The 22616-nt window shown below is 44.9% G+C and overlaps 1 protein-coding gene across 3 annotated transcripts in view; it reads right to left on the bottom strand.

Annotated features, from left to right (window-relative positions):
* The window catches only part of DOCK10 (dedicator of cytokinesis 10), a 227440-nt gene that overhangs the window by 161194 nt on the left and 43630 nt on the right, over positions 1-22616 (bottom strand). The window contains exon 1 of one of the 3 annotated variants that reach the window (XM_045853114.1): positions 8493-8692. The exons of the other annotated variants lie outside the window; for them this stretch is intronic. Coding sequence (XP_045709070.1) covers positions 8493-8657 — 165 coding nt within the window. The 5' untranslated portion in view covers positions 8658-8692. Of the gene's footprint in view, positions 1-8492; positions 8693-22616 lie in introns of those variants that run through there. 3 annotated transcript variants of the gene reach the window in all.

Raw genomic sequence — 22616 nt, 5'->3', positions numbered from 1 at the left:
ACGAGAAAAGATCACTGCAAAGTTGTTAACAAAGTACCTGACAGGTAGCTGGGCGCACTCCCTACATAGCTATTATTTTGTGAGCATTATTTCCATCATCAGTTTCTCTGACACAGAAAGAGGATTTAGTTGAACACGTTCTGCGGGGTGTTGAATCGGTTCCCACACAGTGCGTGCGAGCCAAGGAGGGCACTGACAACACGGCAGGGATCCTGATAATTTACCAAATGCGTCCACATCTTTGTACCTCGCAGATTCCTGCTTTGCCTCCTTTAGGGCCCATCAGATATGGCATTCATTCATTCATTCATTCATTCATCCACGAAGCCTTTTACTGAGCACCTACTTCCAGAAGAATCTAGAGTCCATAATTTTGAATTTAAGGATGTCTTAATTGCTATCAATTTGTGATAAAAATGCACCACATCAGAAAACACTGAAATAAACTTACAATGACATGTATTGAGCTACAGACAATTTTTCATCTCTAAATTGATAACCTCAATTGTCTCTTACTGGATTTAAAATGTATTTTTCTCTCTCTCTCACTTGACTTTCTGCTTTTATTATTGTGGTGGTTTTAAATTCTAACCATTTCTTTTAGAATGTTATATATTTTTTCTTCTTCATCATTTCTAAATTGGGCATAATTTGAAGAGCTGGGAAGATGCAATATCCTTTTGTGAATAGTGAGAGAAAAGAGAGAAGAAACTAACAGTTAAATTTCAGAGAAGTAGCAATTAGTGGATAGCACAGAAGAGAGTCTCAAACACAAGTGTTCTTTGAATCATCTGTTTGAGTGAACAATCTATTCAGCAAGCACTCCAGTGCTCCAGTAGATAAGCTGACCTTCAATTTCTATTTTTTTTCGTTATTCTGTGAAGCATAATTTGTTTCCTTTAAGCAGTCCAAGTCTTTTTCCAAAAATAACTCTTTAAAGTACATTAAATTTGTAAAACTTTCTCAGTTTCAACAAAACAATAAAAGAAATCACAATAGCTAACACTTAGTGAGTTCTTACTTGTATTCACTCTCTGAATTCTTAAAGTAACCCTATGACACACTATGGTAAAGAGAACAATCGCCACGTTCAAAGCTCTGGAACTTGTATGTTATTTCCATGGCAAGTGAATCTGCAGATAAAATTAAGGTTGCCGATCAGCTGTCCTTGAGCTGGGGAGTGTGTCCTGGATTGTCCAGGTGGGTCTCCTGTAGTCACAAGTGCCCTTTGTAAGTGCAAGAGGGAGGTAGGGTCGGGGTCAGAGGCAGAGACATGTTTGAAGACACTCCACTGCTGGCTTTGAAGATGGAAGAGGGCCAAGAACCAAGGAATGCGGGCAGCCCCCAGAAGCTGGAAGAGGCAAAAAAGAAAACAAACAAGGAGCAGCAAAAAACAACAAACAAAACCCCAAACAAATTCTCCCCTGTAGCCTCCAGAAAGGAATACAGACAGCCCTGCCAATGTGGATCCAGGGAGACCCGTTTTGGATTTCTGACCTCTAGAACTGTAAGATCATAAACCCGTGTTGTTTTAGGCTTCTCACGATGTGACAATCTGTTAGAGCGGAAAAAGGAAACCAACAGAGACAGGTACCCTCACGATTTCCATGTTACACACAGCAAAGCCAAGGCACGGGGAAATGAAATACTGGATCCAGCCACTGCGCAGCAAGCCGAGGGTTCTGCAAGGGATTCAGACCCATGTGCTCTGGCTCTTCACCCATGGCAACAAAACAAACATTAGGACTGTGGTAGGTTGCAACTTCCTTGGGAGCTTCCAGGGAGTCATTTGAAATTGACCCCAGAGATGGAGAGCAGAGACCAAAGAGGAAGGCAAACCACTCCCGGTTAGTTGGTGGCAGGTTTAATAAGCCAGGGAATTTAGGAGACCTGCCATGGGCGGCCACAAGTCATTTTGTGCATCTGCTCGTCTAACATTAAAAGTTTATGTAGAGGCCTTCACTGGGGTCAGTCATGTCCACAGGGGGCCTTCACTGGGTTAGTCAAGTACCCAGCCCACACAGGCTCATCATCACATGGCTGTCTCAGGGCTGTGTCCTTGGGCAGCTTCTAGTACGAGGGAGGGGCGCGGAGAGCACATTCCAAGCACAGGGGAGGAAGGGGGAGCCTGCAATTCCCTGAGTCCAGCTCTTGGGTCAATCCTGCAGTCATGCCTTCTCGATGACCTTCCCCAACAGACTGACATGTGGCATGTTTTTCTCTTTTGCATTCTCCAGGTCTCAGCTCCATGGACACTTCCTTAGGAAGCCTTCCTTGACTGCACTGATGAAGTCGGGGGCCCAGGGAACACAGTCTTAAGGTGACATGCAACTCTCATTTGAAGCTCCGATCATAGTTACAGTTTTACATTTGTTTGAGTCCTTTCTGTCTCCGCCACCAGACGGTAAGCTCCATGACAGCAGGGCAGCGGCTGCCTGCCCAGTGCCATCCACGCCTACCCGACGCAGGGTGCAGCTGTCCCATGGCTGTCTTCTGAACCTCCGACGTTTGGACCCTCTGACTGTGACTAACCCCTCGGGTGGCTATTGAGTTTGTTGGACATGGTCTTAAAACATAAAATATATTTCAGCAGAATAAAGCAGGTGATGGGAAATAGAGTTCAAAAATCTTACACTTTAGCCCCTGAATACATCAGTTCCATGGAAATAAAATCTGAGAGAACAAAACAGCTATCTAGAGAAATCTGTTGGAGCATGAGGAAAACACTGTCTATGTATTTAGTGTGCTAAAAGATTCATTTTATCTTCAATTGTGCTACTCAGGTTTCACGAGATCTCATTATACTGACTGAATCCTGATACTCGGGGATAAGCCTTATAATCCACTCTTCTGGAAAGTGCAGAAACAAACAGAAACAAGAACTACAATGTATTTTTTTCATTTGATTATTTTTGAAAGTTAAGGGATCTTTTATTACCATTGATTTATCGAGCCTATGTGTTTCTAGCCATGTAAGCACATATTTCTACTTGGTAATAAAGTCTTTCATCTTCACACTATAGCCTCTCGCTCAAACATATCCACTAGGGAATTGAACTTGCAACCTTTCAGTTATGGGACAACACTCCAACCCACTGCGCCACACTAACCAGGGTTGTTTTACATATATTTAATAAATAGTTATGTCTATCTATATCCAGATATAGTTGATTTGCTCATTGTTTTTAGTGTAAGTTTCTACATATCTCCAATACACACCTAATTTTTCTGCTTTTCTTTATTATTGCAGTGATTTTAAATTTTAAACATTTCTTCTTCAGATGTTGTATCTATTTTCTCTGTTCCTTATCATTTCTAAACTTGTATCATTTGGAGAACTAGAAAGATGCAGGGTGATATAATTGAGATGCTACTGAATGTAATTTAAATTTAGTAAACCTTGCGCCAAAGATTTGTGATGCTAATTACTCAGCCTCTGATCACATTCAGTTAATTCTTATACCCAAGAAAAAGGATCAATTAATTTCACCATTTTTGGTGGCTTTGAGATTCAGTTCAAAATTAGTTCACAAGGAAAAATGACTGCTAGCCTGCATTCCCACCAACAGTGCACCAGGGTTCCCTTTTCTCCACATCCTACCCAGCACCTGTTTGTTGATTTGTTTATGATGGCCGTTCTGACCATTGTGAGGTGGTGGCTCACTGTGGTTTTAATTTGCATCTCTCTGATGGCTAGTGATGTTCAGCATCCTTTCATAGGCTTATGGGCCCTCTATATGTCCTCCTTGGTGAAATGTCTGTTCAGATCCTTTGTCTATTTTTTAATTGGATTGTTTGTCTTCCTGAGGTTGGGTCATATAGGTTTTTTATATATTTTGGAGATCAAACCTTTGTCCAAGGTATCATTGGCAAATATATTTTCCCATATGGTTGGTTCCCTTTCCACAATTATGTTTTCTTTAGCTGTGCAGAAGCTTTTTAATTTGATGCAGTTCCATTTGTTTATGCTTTCTTTTATTTCCCTAAGAATCCTGAAACACCAATTCAAAAGAACTTAAGCACCCCTATGTTCATAGCAGAGTGATTTATAATAGCCAAGTGCTGGAAACAGCCTAAGCACCCATCAGTAAATGAGTGGATCAAAAAACTGGTACACTTACACAATGGAATACTACGTAGCAGAAAGAAAGAAGGAACTCCTATCTTTCATGACAACAATGGGTGGAACTAGAAAGCATTATGCTAAGTGTAGTAAGCCAGGTGGTTGAAAGAGAAATACCATATGATCTCACCTATAAGAGAAACTTAATGAACAAGACAAACAAACAAACAAGCAAAAAAAAAAGACCCCAGAGACATGGAAATAAAGAATAAACTGTCAGGGACCAGAGGGGGTGGAAGTAGGGTATGGGAAAAAGAAGGGGAAGGGTCTAGTCAAGGAATATAAATGACCCATGGACATGGATGACAAGGGGGGGATTGATGGAGGGACTGGGGGGATGGGGCAGAGGGAAGTAATGGGGAAATTGGGACAACTGTAACAGAACAGCAATAAAATAATGAAAAATGACTGCCAGGGATTCCTTGTGCTATTAGTCCCACATCACACCCTTCTATGGCAAGCCATTTAAAAATCACACTACATTACACAAGCTCCCCTCCCAGGGGACTCTTATATTAGTACATTCACGATCCAACCTCACTAAAATGAAATAAGAACTTGAACTCAAGATTCGAATTCTTACAAGTTGTGTTTTCATCACGCAACCATTCAAAAAGATGGAATTGGACAAAACATGTTAATATCCCTATGGTTATAGAGTTTCATTAAATTAGAAGATTTATTATAGAGTAAGAAGAGAGATAATTTCATTTCCTTTGAAGTAGTTCCCATAGTTTAATCCTCTCTGGTCTTCATAAGACACATATGTAAATAATGTATGTTCCAAAAATATGAAATAGCTCAAAGTATGATTAACTGCAAAGGAATCCATATACTGTAAGTGTTATAGAAACTAGGAAAGGAAGAGCATCTATTCATTCATCAATAATTTAAGTGATATTTGCATTGTGGCAGGCATTGTATCTTGATCCTCAGAACTTGGACTTGCATGTCTGATTTCCTATCTGACATCTGCATGTATGGACCTAATGGGCACTTCACACATGACATAGGAATGCCGATTTTCTCACCACCTTTTCTCCTCTAGTCTTTCCTCTCTGAATAGCAACTCAGTCTTCTGGTTTTTCTTGGCAAAAACAGAACAAGTAAAACAAACAAAAAAGCCCATACCTTCATCCCTGATGCCTCTCTTTCTTTCACTCAGGTGTTCAATTTGTAAGCCAACCTTCCTGCTGGCCCCACTGTTGGAATATATCCAGATGTCATCACCTCTCCCAACCTCAACAACCACCATCCAGGTCTTTTGCTGGAATCACTGAAATGGTTTCCTGGTTAGTGGTCTCCCTGCTTCAACCCTTGAGCCTCTGCAGCCATACATCCTGTTACCAACCCTCCCACCCTGCTCAGGAACCTCTAAATCAATGCACTTGGAATCAGTCAAGCACTGACTGTCCACTGGGCACTGGTGTAAGCTCTTCACATATTAACATCCTGAATTCTCAAAGTAACCTTATACAGTAGGCACCATTAACCTGTTTCCTCAATGAAGAAATGAAGGCACAGGGAGGTCAAGTCATTTGTAAAGACCTCACACTTCGTGAGTGGCAGAGATGGGACTTGAATCCTGATGGTCTGGCTCCAGAGCCCATGCCATCAACTTCTGTGACTGTCCCTCCAATGGCTTCTCTTCTCACTCTTGGAAAAAACCAAGTCTTGCCGACGGCCTGCCGAGCCCGGCATGATCTTCCCTCGTAACCACAGAGAGCTCACCTTCCACCACCTTCTCCCTGGCTCTCAGTCACCATGGCCTCCCCTTTGTTTGCCACTCACCCCGGGCTTCTGCCCATCGTAGGAACTTCTGCCCCGGCTGGTCCCTCAGCCTGAGACAGTTCCCCACCCAGCAGGGCACGGTCACTCCCTCGCCCCCTTCAGGTCTTTCCACAAATGTCACTTTTCAGTCAGGACATTCCTAATCCTCCTTATTGAACATCTTACTAATATGTCTAGACACTATTCTAGGCACTTGACATATACTTTACTCCATTAAACACCCATAATAGCTCTGTTCTGGGCTGATGGAACCGTTATGTCCACCTCACAGATGAGGAAAAGAGGCACAGATGTCAAATACCATGTGGAAGGTCACACAGCTAATAAGTGATGGAGTCAGGATTCCAACCTAGAGTCTCTGACTCTGGTGACTGTGACTGTACACATGCATGCACACACGCACAGGCAATTTGGTAAGTTGGTGACTAGTGGGTGATGAGAAAGTGAGAGAAAATTAATGTGTTGAGAAGCTTAGAGTCAGAGCGAGAACATTAGCTTATCAGGTTAAAGGAAGAGAAGAGGGGAGAGTTTGGAAGATCAGTTTCCAAAGCCATGCTTCTCAGACTGTCAGAATCACCCAGAGGTGCTTGCTAAAAATGCAGGTTCCTGGGCTCCATGCCAGACCCTGAAAGAGTCTTTGGGGAGCACCAAGTGTTCAAGCATTTGTATAAATAAGAACTCCTAAGTGAACTCAAGTTCTCAAACCACCAACTTGGAAATTATGAAATTGTTTCACCACCTTAAATTCATGCACTAAGCATCACAGCCCTATTATAGCATTTCCATAACAACAGGATTTGCAGAATATACTACCTCCATAAAACTTTGCAACTTAGGGCACAGCCTTGGACAGGTTTTTTCATGAGTGGTTTCCAAGTATCTACAACAGTGCTTGACTCACAGTAGGTCAACAATAAATGGTTGTTGAATGGGTGAATTTTGGAGAGGCCCAGAGGAAACTTTCAAAATACACAGTAACTTTGCATGAGCATGTGACTCTGAGTAGCCCAAGACTCCCATAAGACTGCTCATGAGAATTCAGTTTCATCAGTATTTCCTAAGAGGTGTGAAAGGAGTTGCAAGTATACTGGCTTTGGGGATCCTGGATTTAAGTACGGCTTCAGGCTTTGTCATTTAGACCCCGTGTGATGCAAACAAGATATTCAATCTTTGTAAAACCCTGTTATCATCATCAGTAAATTTATCCTCACTTCATGTACCATAAAGGTACTGTAAAAATATAAAAAAAATCTTTGAAAAGACAAGGCACTGCTATTAAGTGAATTCATTATTTTTTATTTCTCAGTTACTCTGAGATACTTCTCTCTGCAAATTCCTAGCTGCAAGATTTTATAGTCCGATTAGTAAAATTAGGAAAAAATGACTTGTAATGATTGAGGCAGTATGATTCCTACACAGAGGTACAGAATGTGTTGACACTAACAAGAGTCCAACTTGAAAACAGAGGTTTCAGATCTTTTCAGAAATTTAATTGTGAAAACTTGTCAGCGTAATGAGTGAGAAATTATTCCTACCTAGTGTTTCCTCTCGGAGGTAATCATAGCCAAATAGTTCAAGCACAGTATCACTTTTCAAAAACCAAATATTGATCTGTTAAAGAAGTAAGCATAAAAATATTGTAGCTTAGTATTCTGTCACTCAGAGGCACAGCCCGAGCCAAATGACTTTCACTTAAAAACTTTTAGTGTAACAGGTGCTCTTCATTCATTATTTACTACATCCTTGATATCTGAACACTGAAATCTAAGAGAAAATAAAAGTCGATTGTACTGAAACCACCCAGACTTCAGTGCCTCCCCAGTTTTGGAAACTCTAGCACACCGTTTCCATCCTAACGTGGAATTTCAGTGACTAAGCAGATATCTCCCTGAACCTAAAGGAAGGAAAAGCTTTATCATCTCCTTTATTCTTGCTGATCACACAGATGCATCAAGTAGGAGTAACACTGTCTGTCATAATTAAAGCATAAATAAAAATGTAATTAGACAAGAGGTGAGAAACAGCTTCCTAATTAGAGCATCATGCATTCCACAGAATTCTCAAAAACTTTATTCCGATTGGGTGCCTACGTTAAGCCCTTTGGAGAAACATTTCTGTTGCAGAGTCAGAAATAAAAGCTCCAGCTACCTTAAAGTTAGAGCTGTAACCACCAACATCTATCCAACTTGATGGGTTACCTGTGTTACAAAAATATCTGCTTGAGGCTCTTCTTTCAAATTAGAATTATAAAATAAAATCAACTTAATTAAACCAACTGCAAAATGTTCACTTTTTCCTGCATAAAAGTTAGTAATAGCATACATAAGGTCAGTCAGGAAAGAATTTGTAACAGACCGATACACTGCACATTTTGTTGACAGATCTAAGAGAAAGAAAATCATCTCTTTGAATAATAGAAAGGGTTTTAAAAGGTCTCCCCCAAACAATAAAGCACAGTAGTAAACTCTAGGTCACACATTCCTTGATCTGAAGCCGAACTCACCATAACCCTAAATCGTAACCTCCTCCTGTAATAAGAGTTCAATCAAGTGAGGCCGCTCTGCCACAGATACCATACCATTATAACGAGGGTTCTGGGTCTGTTCATTTCATCGTCACTTTCCAGAGGCAAAATTTCGTGGGATGGTTCCTCCTCCTGGTGTCGGCTACAAATGTGTGGACAGCTCCTCTGGACCACAGAACGAAAAGCTTGCAGCAGAACAATGCTGGCAGTGCAGCCCATTGCTGCATCCTGGAGCCCACAAAATAACTTCTATGTTGATGCTATGTTTGCAAAACAGTGGCTCCTTGTCCCTGAACACAGCCTACATTGCAGCTGCAGCCAGCTCAGGCTCCAATCACTTCCTTGAGCTCTGATCATCTGATCAGCGCCAAATAGCTTGGATGCAGAGATGGGAAAGATTGGATCCACTGAAACTGAACACACTCAGGAATATTAGAGCGTTTCGACCAGAGAGTATTTCTCAGTTCATTTTGAGAGCCTGTTTCCTGTTCATTACACCAATCCTGTTCCATTCTCCTCTCAGAGCTCCGAATAAATATATCTTTCCCATAGACATTCAAATAAATCATTTTTTTTCAAACTAAACAACTGCAAATCTGACTTACACTCACATTTTTTTTCCAAATCTGACTTCACACTGACAATTTTTTTCAAAGGCAAATGAGTGTCATGTAAAGAGTTGAAAATGATTATTATTTTTTTTTAAATATAAACACTTCCGGAAGGAAATTTTGCTAGACACCTCACTAAGTCATTGAGGTTTTACTTTCCATAGCCCTTAAGTTCCAGAAATGGAATCGATGCATCTGAAATGTGGCACCCACTGAATCAAAACGAATTATCAAAAGTATGCACACATTAACCAAACCCATGCGAGCCTGTGATTTCCTTTCAATGGTGTGGTTGTTCTGTTCCCACACATGCGGTTATGCAGCCTAATACATTTTTATATTTACATAGGCAGGCAGCTTGCAGGGCTAAAAAACGTCCATTACGGAGGTCACTCAGCTGACTGAGCCACTCAAGCTGACCTCTCAGAAAACGCGGCTGTCAGGCATTTTCACATCCTATCAATAGGAATGTAAGTCTTCAGGAAGGACTTTGGTGGTTAAGAGTCTAGTATTCCCTGACTCCTGCAAGACCAGTCACTTAGGAGGCAGCCAGAGAGATGCTTAGAAGTCACGTGACCTGCCTGCCTGGCCTGGCTTCAAGGTCTAATGGTCTACTGTAACAGAAGAGGGCGGCAGGGGATGCTTGCACTAAAAATATCTCGCAGAAAATGGATTTTGCTTATAAATGAGGGAAGGATGCAATCCCCAGTAGGATTTGCAATGTCAGGATCTTTCTGTCAAGCCAATGCTCCCAGGGTAACTCTGAGAGTCAGAGTGAAAATATTTTCTTTGGTTTCTGGACTCCTTGGTGTGTGTGTGTTGGGGGGGCGGCGCTGCAGGAAGTTCGGAGAAGTCTTGTTTGGCTGTAAGGCTCTGCCACTCCCGCCCCAGTAAACTTGGTTTCACAGAAGCATCTAGCATACTGCCCAATTAGGCATTAATTGCTCAGTAATCTGTCACAATACAGCACCGTTTTAATTAGTGTTTGCCAGAGAAGTAAAACATTTTTGTTTCTTTCAAGAGGTACTGGCTGCCAATAGTTTCTCATCTCTCTCTGTTTTGAGCAAACATATTTTAGTGTTGCTGGAAAAAGAAGAAAAAAATGCTAATGGTGCTGGCAAGTCCCCTCACTCCCTGCGGACCTTTGTCAGAGAGCCCGGGTGCTAATCTAAACCATTTTTTTTTACTCTGAACAACTAGGGCATTTAGCTGAACAGAGGCTACAATTTAGCCTGTCTGGCCTGTGTGTATTGACTATCTATATAAGTGGTGTCCACCAGGGACCCAGCACAGAGTGGGCTTCCGTGATTATAGAGATGTCTTTTTAAGTGTGACTGCCCCTTCAGACGGCCTGCATGTCAGTGCCTACCCTCCCCCACCCACTCCCATGCCCCTCAGGGAGCCTTCTCCAACTATCTCCTTAGTCCCCGGTCCTCTGCTTGTGACTGAGTAACTCAAAAGCAGAAGGGCACCGGCTGAATGCTTAAGCAGTCCACCAGCTCCAGCCTGCAGCAGGACGGGGCGGGAAGCCGGGTCCCTCCATCACGCAGCACGGCTTGGCAGACAAGATGCACTTCGCTTCCCAGACTCCTTTCCAGCCTCCCCTCCCGAAGTCTGGCTAACCTCTAGGGTGGCTTTTGCAGTCAGATGTTTTGGCAGGTGACAAAGCCTTTGGGGAAACGAATGAGATGCTTTCTAGCTATTGGAGTTGTATTACCATTGATGCCTTCTTTGCCTCTGAGGAATTCATCCCCATTACTGACGGACTGCTGGGGGCCTCCCAGTGTTCTCTCTCCTTCTCTTTCACCTTCTGTCATCAAGGAAAGGGACCTCCAAGAGTTCCTTTCTTGGGAACCCAGGACACACCACGGTTACCTCGCAAACAAGAGGACCAAAAGGATGGAAAAAAGGGGCTAACAGTTGGACATAGAGTCCAATATTTTCCTATGAAAAATTTCAAATATGCAGCAAAACTGCAAGAAAGGGAGTGGGTTCTGAGCTGTAAGCGTGCCTTAGTAGATTGGGCCGGGTGGGTGAGGAGGTAGAAATCAACCCAGACAGGTGGTCCTTTCTCCACCCCCTTCATATTTAGCATACAGGTGGACACAGAGAAAATATTTTAAAAAGAGGAATAAACTCTTCACACATGTCTGCTATTTTTGTTTGCAGTATTAATAATATGAGTATTGATTTGGCCTTCAAGCAGCAAATGTGCGTATCCTTCCTAATTCATAACTTTTGGAGAATTTTGCTCTCATTTGCCTCCTTCCCTTAACTGTGTCGTCTTTTCTCACAATTCACTAAGGTAGTTAGTAAATATAAAATGCTCCAAGGAAGATTTTTAATTTACTGTCATAGATGAGGAAATAATGTCGCTATCGTTTGTAAGACTAAATTTTCCAAGAAAGTGGTAGGAACTAGAATTCATTCTGAGTTATTAAATAAAATACATATGTATGTATATTTGTGCACATGTATCCACATATATAAATTTATCTATGTTGTATATATTTGTGTGTGCATATACACATATGCACACATATGCATGATGTTATATTTGGTCATTCATTCAGCACTTACGCAATCTTAAATTTACGCACAGCGAGAAAACTTTCTTGCTTCAAAGCAGAGATGGCCATGTTGCATAGACATGAAGCAGCGTTTGTGTAGATAGGAATGGAAGGAAGAGTGAAGAGAGATAGCATTGATAAGTTAAGGTATACCTGGGAGAAAGTTAAATATAGAAAGAAAAAGTAACGAGTTTTGAAGAGTGAATGGGGGACATGAAAAAAAAATTAAAAAAAGAAAGACTAATAAAACAGCTAAAAAAAATCACCCAAATACCCTTCACTTCTGTCTCAAATGACTGCTCCCCCACTTCTCCTCTCTTTTCCAAAGATCCCGGCGATTATGTTTAGTTTTTAGAGCTGTTTTCAATATTTTTTTGGACTAAGAATTTTTTCATTTTAGGTGTTGACACTGCAGCATCCAAAGATCTTTGGAGTCATGCACCCAAAGATCTTTCTACAATGGACAAGGGAAACCCATCTTTAATTTAAATAAATAATGTCTGTTGAAAGTGCTGGACTTCTCTAGCTTTGCTAAGTTACGTAAGAGCTATATGTCTAAACATACCCTGAGATGCAGACTGTGTTGAGTCGGACCACATGTGGCCACGATGGAGGCGGAGCCCACACTTCTCCCTCACCCAAAGGACACACGCCCAGGCCTCTGAGTCTCCTCAAGCATTGCGACAGACCCGCGTGGAGGGAGGGAGGGAGGGAGGTTTTCTGCCGTCTTCACAGGGCAAGTGCACTGCAAGCTACTGCTGATAACCACATCAACTTGCTGAAACACACTTGAGCTCAGGTGAAGATACTTTGAGAAATGAAGCGGAACCAGGCCAGCCTTCCCTGCTTCTTGGGTATCCCCGACGCTCTCTAGCGTCGTCTCACTGCGCAACACCCTGGAGCTGCTGGTTACTATGGCGAGAGCTTAACAAGACCATGATTAGAACTTATCTGTGAAGAGGACTGTACGGTTGAGTCTTTGAATGTCAAAGACCTTGCCTGGGGAAACCATACCTCCACAACAAAGTCTCGAGTGAAATTGTCGCCTCCCCGGAGAAAGCTTCTAAATGCCCTCAGATTCAATTAACCCCACTTTTCTCCCTGCTTCCAAAACACGAAGGTTCAGGAGCCTCTGGGAACTGGCTCCGCAGGGCACCCACACGTCCCGATCCAGAAGAATGTGGTTTCCGCCACGTCGGGAGTCCAGATTCCTTGACTTCTAGTTCAGGAGGGTAGAGGGAGAACATTTGCTTCATTCCTCCCTTTGCAAAGTCCAGGTGAAATGGCAGCAAAGCAGTAAAAGAGGGATTGTATTGATTACAATGGTGTGGGGAAGGCTTTTCCAGCGGATGAGACTTTACAGGAAGTTTTACTGAAAAACAAAAAGTGAGCCTGACCACACTGATCCATAACCCAACAGGAAGGATCAGCAGCGTGCACACAGCAGAGGAGGGCTCCCCGCTCTCCAACAGAGCCCTGAACGGGCTCCCAGCTTGGAGAAGGTGGGCGCTGGATACGAGAAAGTACTTCGTCTGCCCTCCCATGCATGCCCGGCGCTCACAGAACACCAGACCACCTGACAGCCACTCTGTAAAGAAGAGCAAAGGCTTCCAGCATCCTAGCCTAGCTGTTGGCACCTCAGAGAAACGCCCACATCATTTCGACATTGGCAGGGGGAGGCGGGGCACGTCTCCAGCCTGCCTGCCTGGCTCACCCTCTAAAGTACAGACTGCATCAGGGGCGCTTGTCAACTTAGAAATGGTCAGTCCATTGTCAGTCTGGTCCAGTGAAAGATGGGGCTCAGACACAGAGCACTTTGGCTACCCACACTAAGAAGATCCCTCTCTGGGGTTAAATTAATTTATAGAGAAACTGACAGTGTATGCACTGAGCAACGTGGCCCAAATCGAAGTAGATCCTCATCCCCGGTGGCAGCCTGTGGGCAGGCAGGCAGCGGAGGGCAGCGGAGAGGCTCACAGTGAGCTCTGGACTCAGACGGACACACGCCATTGTCCTGGCTCTGCCAGGGGGAAGCTGCGTGATCGTGAGCCAGTTGCTTAACCTCTCTGAGCCTTGATAGTATCCGCTGTAAAATGGGGATCATCCTTGATACCCGTCAAGATATTGGTGGGAGGAAAAGAAAAGGCCAGCGTGGAACCTGGGTTATAAAACCATCAAGCAGATACATGTGGTGCTGCCTCTGCTAACGGTAATAACAGGGGCTCGGTCTCCTTCCTCCCAGCCTCCACTCTCAGTTTCTACTCGACACCGCCCAAGAGGAGCCTCCCCTGAGGGGCCTCGCCTCTCAGCCCCGAACCTCAGTCCTTATCACTGCATCCTGTGGGTTTCCTTTCTAAGACACAAGCTGAAATTACCTTCTGGTGAATTTCATTTTTAAGTGATGTCTTCCTCTTTCTATAGAGCTCAGATTGTCTTGACTTGGTTCACTAGATGTCCAGTGCCCACAGTGTGGTTGGTGCTCAATGAACAATAATAATGATACTAATAATAAAGCAAGCCCTTCCCTAGCCCTGTGTGCCAGGCGCATGGGTCTACGTATTGATTCATGTACACAGCGCTCTTCGAGGTCGTTCTCTGATCATCCCCATTTTACAGATGAGAAAGCGGAGGCACAGAGAAGTGACGTGACTTCCTCAAAGACTCACAGCGAGCAAGTGGCAGAGCCAGGGTTTGAATTCAGCCAGAGCCGGAGCTTATTACCAATTCTGAATGTCAAGTCTGTGCCAAGTAAGCCTTGTATATTCCCAAGGTGGATTTACACCAAAATTTTTTTGGCACAGGCATGGCTGTAGTGAAGCAGTCCTGGAAAATCCCCCTTGAGAGCTGGTGTGTCTCGCACAGGCAAATCCGTGACGTCTCCTTGGATGACGGCTTCAGAAGGCAGCTAGCACTCTTAGCAGACTGTTTCAGCTTATAATATAAATTGCATTTTGACGGGTATGTAAAACATTTTAAAATGTAATGAATTTGATGATAAGAGGATTTTTTTAAAAAAATGCAGCATGTTTACTGTGTGAAGTGTTCACCTGTCCAAATTGCCTGTAAAGCATAGAAGTGGTAGATGGAAGCGTGACTGGCCCCCTCTGTCACCCTCTGATGCAACATCTGCTCTTACAGGACAGGAGATACTGGTTAACACCAAAATGCCCCCAGAAAAGAAGTTACTTCCGGTCCAACAAGAATGAGGCCATCGTCCAAGGACACTCTTTCAGCCTGGACATGGCTGTCCACGCTCACAGAGGACAGCCTGCTGCCACTTGATGTCGAATCCACAGACTTACAGCCTGGCTACGTCTCAGCCACCTGCCTTGCTGAGCGAGCGTGAGAACCCGGGCAGGATTAGCAAGCTGGGGGAGCACAGCTGCCTCACGTCTCTGTTGCTCCTGCCTGCACCACCACGGTATTCTGTGCAGTCGTGCGATGGGAGGAGTCTGGAGACCAGGCAGAGGGAAGGGGGTTCCATCCAGTTATCTCAGTTGCAGGACAACCTTTACACAGGACCTCAATGATTAGTGGAGTGAAGCAATCAATCAATAAGGAATAAAAATCAACTCCTCCTTCTTCTCCTCTTCCTTTTCCTCTTTCTCTTCTTCTCCCCCCTACCCCTTTCTCCTCCTCATCATCAGTGTCATCATCAAAGTCTAAATCCTGCTGATCTTCTTTGTAAACTTTGCAGAGACTCAGCAAGTATTCCCAAGTGAAAGTGACCTCAAAGGAAGAGAAACCCCCCACACCAGCCCCTAAGGACAACTCAGGATTTAGCCCCAAGTTGAGTAAAACCAGGTCATGGATTTGGCCATTTTGCTGAGCAGGGATTCGTGAGAATCTTTTTCCTTGTCTATTTTGAGATAGGTAAATCCCCTCAGGTACAAACCCAATTAAATGGCCAGGAGGGAGTTAATCAGTGCTTTCTTGGCTAAAACAGGGGCAAGAGAACCCAGTGAAATCATTCTCCCTGAGGCCCTGTTGCCCTTGGTCAACTTGCACCTCTGCCTCTCCCAGTGCGACTTCCACTCCGGACCTTGGGACTTTGGTCTATTTTGATCGTAAGCCACGGCCTCTTTGTTCCACATCTGATGGGACGAGTTCTCTCCTTTCCGTCTTTCTCTTCATTTCCACTGACAGTAGCTTCCCGCTTGCAGGGATCCTCCCCACTTGCTGACAGCTACTGAGTCGCACAATTAATCCCTCTGGAAACCAGCACACCATTCTTTCGCAGGAAAAACCCAGGTCAAGCTCTTCTTTTTCTTCATTTTCCTGCCTTTCACACTGGCGCGGTTCAGAAGCAGGTTACTGTTTTGTTGGTACATTTAGAGGCATCAGAAAACTCCCCTTCGTTTCTCTTGAAGGCAGCTTCCTGCAGGGCGCGTGGATAACGTACACGTTCCATTAGTATCGCAGCTTCTACGGGTGACTGCACTGTTCTCAGGTCAGAATGGATCCGTCTTATTCTTAATTGCAGCAGTTGGGCGAAGGTGCAGGAAGCAGATTGCCAAGATTAAACCCCCGTTGAGACATTTACTATTACGCAAATTTTTAAAGCCTCAATTGGTTCCCTTACCTGCTAACTGGATGAGTGCTCACGAAGGTCTGATATCCATGTCAGGGCCTGGCACAGTGCCAGGCACAGGGCGCATGCGTACCCTCTCCATGTTTGCCAGTTATTACAGGAAAGAGCAGATCACAGGACTTTCAGACATGGTTTTTGTTTCCACACTCCCTCCACAAATGCTTTTGTGGTTTATTTTGGTGTGTTATCTCCCAGCTTTTTTTTCTGTTTGGGAATACACAGTGTGCCCTGGGTGATGAAGAAGTGGGGGTGTTGGGCGTGCCTCCACTATGCTTCAAGTTCAACCCCCATGGTCACGTGAGACGAGATCCATAGCTGCTCCCCAGTCCATTGCCAGGAGCAAACACATTTGAAATGATATAACAATACCTCATTTAACTGGAGGTCACTCATTTGCAAGCTCAGTATTCTCAGAACAGCCAAGTCCTGGAAGGCAACAGAAACAAGTTCTGCGGAGCCAGAAGGAGACAAAAGCTGATTCAATAATCAATGAAGCTTATAGGACCTGCTCGGAGGAGAGATGCGCACACCTTCACCATTCACTGTTCAGCCACCGTATGCAGAAGTCTAAAGAACTTGCTCACCTGAGCCTGCAACGGCCTTTGACCAGAAGCGGTATGTTTTTACCTGCCCTGCTCCAGCAGGACTAGGGAGCAGGTGATTAGAATAATGTTCCTGCCGAATATAGAAGTGCTGACAGTTGTCAAACTTCTTCAAAAGATTGTAGTGTGCCCAGGCATTAAGCCACCAGCCCACCAAGACTCAGCCACTAGCTGGGGTTTGGGGTTGCGTATCTGGGGCAGAAATAAGGCTACGTTATTCTAGTCTAGTTCCGAAGAAGTGATTCAGAGCAATGAACATGATCTTTGGAGTTGAAGACACCTAACTTTGAATTCTCTGAGTCTTATTGTCCTCAACCATACGATGAAACTAAGATGACCTTTTTTGCAGTTACTTTAACAGAAGACACTACTGTTACTGGACTTAAGGGGTTCATATGCCTGCATGCATCAAAGCCCAGCAAGACATAAACAGGAGTTTGCAGCCAAGAAAATGAGGATTTATGAAGGACATGATACAACGCCCAGAGTCACAGGTAGCTCATGCTTAGAGACCTGACTTCCCGGTGATTTTCAGGGGATGGATTACATAGGGAAAAATCATTAATCACAAGCCTCAAAGACTCAGGGTCATAGTCTCTACTGAGTGGTGGGTGCTATTGATCATTGCATTTGGTCCTGATATAAGCTATGGAGTTGTTCTGTCAAATTTCACAAAGTTTTGTTCTTTGGGATCATTTCGCTTTCCTGGGTACAGAGCTAAAACATAACTGAGGCTGAGATACTATGCGTAGTTTGGTTGAAAACTCTTTCTCAATAACCAGTAGACTGAGGACCTTGGTTCTAAGACTGCTGGATGCTGACCAGAACCTCATTGTCCTGGGGGTTTAATGATTCAGCAACGGAGAGGGAGGTGGGTGAGTCAGGGTGCCGGGTGAGGCTGGTTTGAGTCAAAGGAAAACAACCCAAAATAAAAGGCCAAATTAAAGAAAATAAGGTTTCTGCGTGGTTACATTACGTATGAAACATTGTCCTAAATGATAGATTTCATCATTCTTTTACCACTATTATTAATACAACTATTCTATTTATTATCATTGTTATTCTAAATAATTGTCAAAAGGGATAAATAGTCCTGCAAGACAAGGTTCGTAGCTAATGCAGTCTCGTGCAAACAGTAATGAACAAAAGAAAGAGCCTTGGCACTAGAATGGAAGGGCAAGGTCAAGAGTGAGGTGAGGCAGGAAGTGTTGTAGGGTCCTCTTGGCACCCCCAGTGAATCCAGAGCGCATGGTCGGTCACACTAACTTAAAGGAACTTGCATTCCCACTCCCATTCCACCGCACGCACCTGCCCCGAAAGGAGGGGAGAGATGACGGACTCTGACAGGAAGAAAGAGACAGAAGGAGTCAACATCCGGAGTATCTGGAGCTCATCTGTGGCGGGGCCACAAACACCGTGAAGGACAGCGACTGCACAGCGTGCTGGACCAGTCCGGTAATGAGAGGTCACAGCAATGACACTGACGCCTCAGGAACGGACCGAGCATGTCCAGTGGCCACAGTTCCAGAAGTAAGAGAAGCCTCTGAAATGTTCTAAACAAATATCCATCAACGACTGCTTTCATTTTTTTAAAGTTTATGATTACATGGGATATATTATGGGATCTTCAAAAGTCAGCTCTGTAAAAAAAATACTCTCAGCGTAGGCTGGATAAATAAGCTCTTAACTGTACATTCAGAACTTGTTCTCTTTTATTTTCTATGTTCACATTTTTTTCTCCTCTGAATTGTGGCAGGAATTAGCCACCCACATATTACGCATTCCAAGTTAAATCTAGTTTACAATGATTATGAATTGGTTTCCAAACATGAAAACAGCAGTCTTTTAAGTAATTTAAAAACATGCTCTCCCAACCAGATTGAAAGATGAAAAAGATGGTGTCAACATGAGCAAACGTCAAGCTTCCACTCTTTGACCACTCGGGAGTAGCCCAACATAGCATCTTCGGGTGGGTGTGAAGTCCAGGCTCAGGCTTTGGAAAGACCAGGAGAAGAAAGCAAGATTTAGAGCCAGCCGGAGCAGGAGGGGCGGGGCTATACACAAAAGATGAACTTGATAATGTTCAGTTTCTCTTTACACCCTAACCTGTAGGATGTGGATTCTTACAGATAGTGTTATCTCCAGTTTCTGCTACTGACAAACAAAGCTATAGCAGTTCTTAGAGAGGACTTGTGCAACCTGTATTCCAGCAGGATATGGTGGGGAAAGCAGTGGGTGGAGCCTCTGGCACTAATTATAACTCCAGACAGGTCTTATTGCCTCTCTCTGGATCTACGTTTGTGATACTGGCGCGGTTGCAGGAAACACTGCGGGACTGAAGCTGCAGTGAGGCACGTGGTAGATGCTCCCTACCCCCAGGTAAAGGGTAAACAAGCCAGCAGCATTGCGTTGCTCCGGCAACCAATGTACCACAGTGCATAAGAACAGAGGGAGACGTTGCATGGGGATTGCACTAGGATGGTGAGGAGGACTGAGGGAGGAAAACCCCTCCTACCCATTTCTGCAACACGGCCACAGGGCGAAGTGCAGACCGCCCAGTCTAGCCTGGGAAAAGGATGGACTGATTGGGAAGGTGGATGCTCTGACGTGCATGGGATTTGGGGCCCGAATTTTTAAACAGAGGGAGGGCAGAGACTCAGCCCTTCACCTTCTCCATGCTTGCTCTGTCAGGGGCCAGAGCGTTCCTGGACCAGCAGGCCCCGGAAACCACATGGTCTGACAGCAGCCTGGCTTCAGATGCAGAAAGTGGCAGCAGAGCTGTGGCTGCGAGGGCCATGAGCACGCAGGCTCCAGAAAGATGCGTGGAGCCGGTCCGTGGCTGGGGGAAAGCTAAGCATCCCAATGATGGTGTAGCAGCCCCCTGCATTTCCCACAGGGCAGTATTTTAAATGGAGAATGAACTCCAGGCACAGCCTTGATCTAACCTGGCAGAGGATGGTGCGATTTTTCTTTGGGTGTTTTAGAGAAAACGGGCTCTGAGGCAGAAGCCGACCATTCTTCCACAATTGTTTAGCTTTTGAATTGTTTAGCTCTTTCCTTCTTCACCAAACCTCTGCCTCCAGATTTTGCCTATGGGCAGCGGGCAATAGAACCCCATTTCTGTTCAGTAACATTTGCTTCTCCATAAAATCAGAGAGTTAGAACAGATGATTCCAGGTTCCTTGTCTCGGATCCAAGAGCTACATCTAACCACAAGATTCAGAGAAGACCGATAGCCAATGTCTGGGCTTTGGGGAGGAGGGATGACCTAGAAAAAGTCATATATACTAGGTTCCCCCGACCAATACTTTTTTAAGGCTATGATGAACATCACGAGCAGTTCTGAAAAAGGTAGCAACACTCTGGAGAGTTAGGGGGAAGAGGAAGGAGATGGAAATGAGGTGGTGGAAAGAGGTCCAACAAAATCCACTTCTTTTTCTTGGAGACCGAGCCAGTAGGACTTTACCCTGCCTGCTTCTCCCTGACCCAGCGCTAGAGGCAGTACAACCGTCCCAGCGAGCTCTGAGTGTGCAGTGTTGGGGCGGAACAGCAACTTCCTTCCTCCCTTCCAAGTTGTGGCTGCGCTAGTAATCACATTGACAGGAGAGAGATTATGGCAGTTAGGGGTTGTGTATACCTAACCCCATAATACCTAATCTATTAGTATGCACATACTGGGGTTCTAGAAGCATACAGGGTCTGAGGACAAATGTGGCAGTTGGGGTGAGCTGCCATCTTAAGCTAAGGATGAAGTGGGCGTGAGGTTTGGGGCTTCAAAGCGGAGGAAGACAATTCCTACGGAGACGGAGGAGCAAATGTTTGGTAAGTAAATGGTTGCTGGGCCATCGGTAACAATGAGAGCGGAGAGGACTTCGATCAAAGGGGACCTGCCCGGGCTCCCTCTGGCCATCACACTCTAGTGCATATTCAACTCTAGTTACCTGTGAGGGCAACTCGCTGGAGCAGGTCTTTCATCTGAATTCTTTTAGGCAGTTAAGGGGAAGGTCAACGTGTTTCCCAGAGATCTTCTTTCCTTAAAAGTAACCAGTTTAAAATACAATATTTTGGGGTGGCAAACTCTGTCCCCCCTCACCAGCAAAGTCCCGGGGAGCAGAAGCAGGTTGATGGGACGATCACAAGACGACTCAGTCGGTCTGCCTTTTTCTGTGATCATTTTCTGTGCCCCAGACCGAAGTCTGTCATCACCAGGACTCGTGACCCTTGACACGTGACCTTTGAGCTTTGTTTCCATTTCGGTGAAATGAAGATGATAAGTCTCCTATGATGAGTCAGTGAGATAATACATGGGAAGCACTTAAACGGTGCCTGGAACCGACTGAGGAAGAGCCCAGTGAACAGGGAAGATCTGTGGTTTAGGAACTCCACTCAGGAATCTCCGCAGCTCACAACCACTCACGGCTGAGTCGAGCGCCCACGGCTGGGCGGCAGGCACTCGGGGTGGTGGAAAAACAGACAACCTCCCGCAGTGGGAGAAAGGTCTGGGCTCCCGGCCGTTTAGGACAGAAGAACGCAAGACAGAACGCGGGATGTTCCTGTTCACCCTTCGGGCAAGGCACGGTCAGCCTGTTTTCTACTATGGAGCAGAACGGGTCGCAGGAGGGAGACTCGCATTTCACCGCAGAAGCGAACTGACTTCTGATTGCAGAAAGGAGGCCCCTCCTTGCCCTCCGCCCATTCTGACCCCCACCAGACAAGGACACAGGAACTCCGCCCTGCGCTGAGCAACGCATTGCAAATGCCGCGGGTCAGCGTCCACGGCACCTTCCCTGTTCAGGAGCAAGAAGCAACAAGCAGTCCAGCGCGGGCGGCCCAGCCACCAGAGGGCAAAACCGATTCCCAAACTGTCTGGACTGTGCGGGGCTGGGATCCCAGCCACCACACTGCTGTTGCTTCTCCTTTGAAAAGTCTTACTCGAAATTCCCCAAATTTGACAGTATATACCTTCAGGTCTTTAAAAATACCTGTGTCATCGGGCTATGATATGATTCTATTACATTCCTCAAAGAGAGTTCAAAGCAGCTTAATGCAACCGCCATAAAGGACTAATCCCCAGCCGACAGCAGGACGAAGAAAAGAAATTTCCTATGATCGTATTTTGGCTCTGAAAGCACAGTCTGTCACTACACATCTGTGAGTCTTCCTTCATTCAGACAATTCAGATCACGTTGAATTCATTTACTATACAACAGTTATTTTTAAAAGAACCATCGATCAATTTATATTATGATTACTTTTGTAGGTGCTAACGGAAATATAAGCTTGAGAATGCAATGTAACCAGAGGCAGCACTTGTGTTGGTTAAGGAAGACCCTGCCGGACCCCAGCCTGGCTTTGGAAGTGAGGTCAGTCTCTGAGCTAGCTGGGCGGTCTTCAGCACGTCACTCAGCTCTCCTCTGCTTTCACGCCCGCCACAGAGAACCGGTGTGAGCATTCAATGAGATAAGACAGGTAAAAGTGCACACGTGATACGCCCCCAGCTACTCTGGAACATTGCTGCAAGGCGAGATCATACCTGGTGTGGAGGCACAGCCGCAGCCTCAGATTCTATCTATTCCCATGGATAGGCTGACCCGCACGCACACTGGAGACACCGTCTGGGCGAGATGGTGCGGGATTGTGTGGGAATGCTGGCGTGCTACTTGCACATAGGAACGGGAGTGAACGTTAGTGCTTCAGTAATGAAAGCATGGTCCACTGTGTGAATCTCAGTACATTCATTGTTTTCAAGGTATCGGAAGGGACCATTGCTTCATTTTAACTATTTTACTTTTATGTGTTTATTT

The sequence above is a fragment of the Phyllostomus hastatus genome, unplaced genomic scaffold, assembly GCF_019186645.2.
Source record: "Phyllostomus hastatus isolate PE091 unplaced genomic scaffold, TTU_PhHast_1.1 phas_contig_137, whole genome shotgun sequence".
NCBI lineage: Eukaryota > Metazoa > Chordata > Mammalia > Chiroptera > Phyllostomidae > Phyllostomus > Phyllostomus hastatus.
Note: the sequence above shows the minus strand (reverse complement) of the source record. Positions and strands in the feature narration are given on the sequence as shown.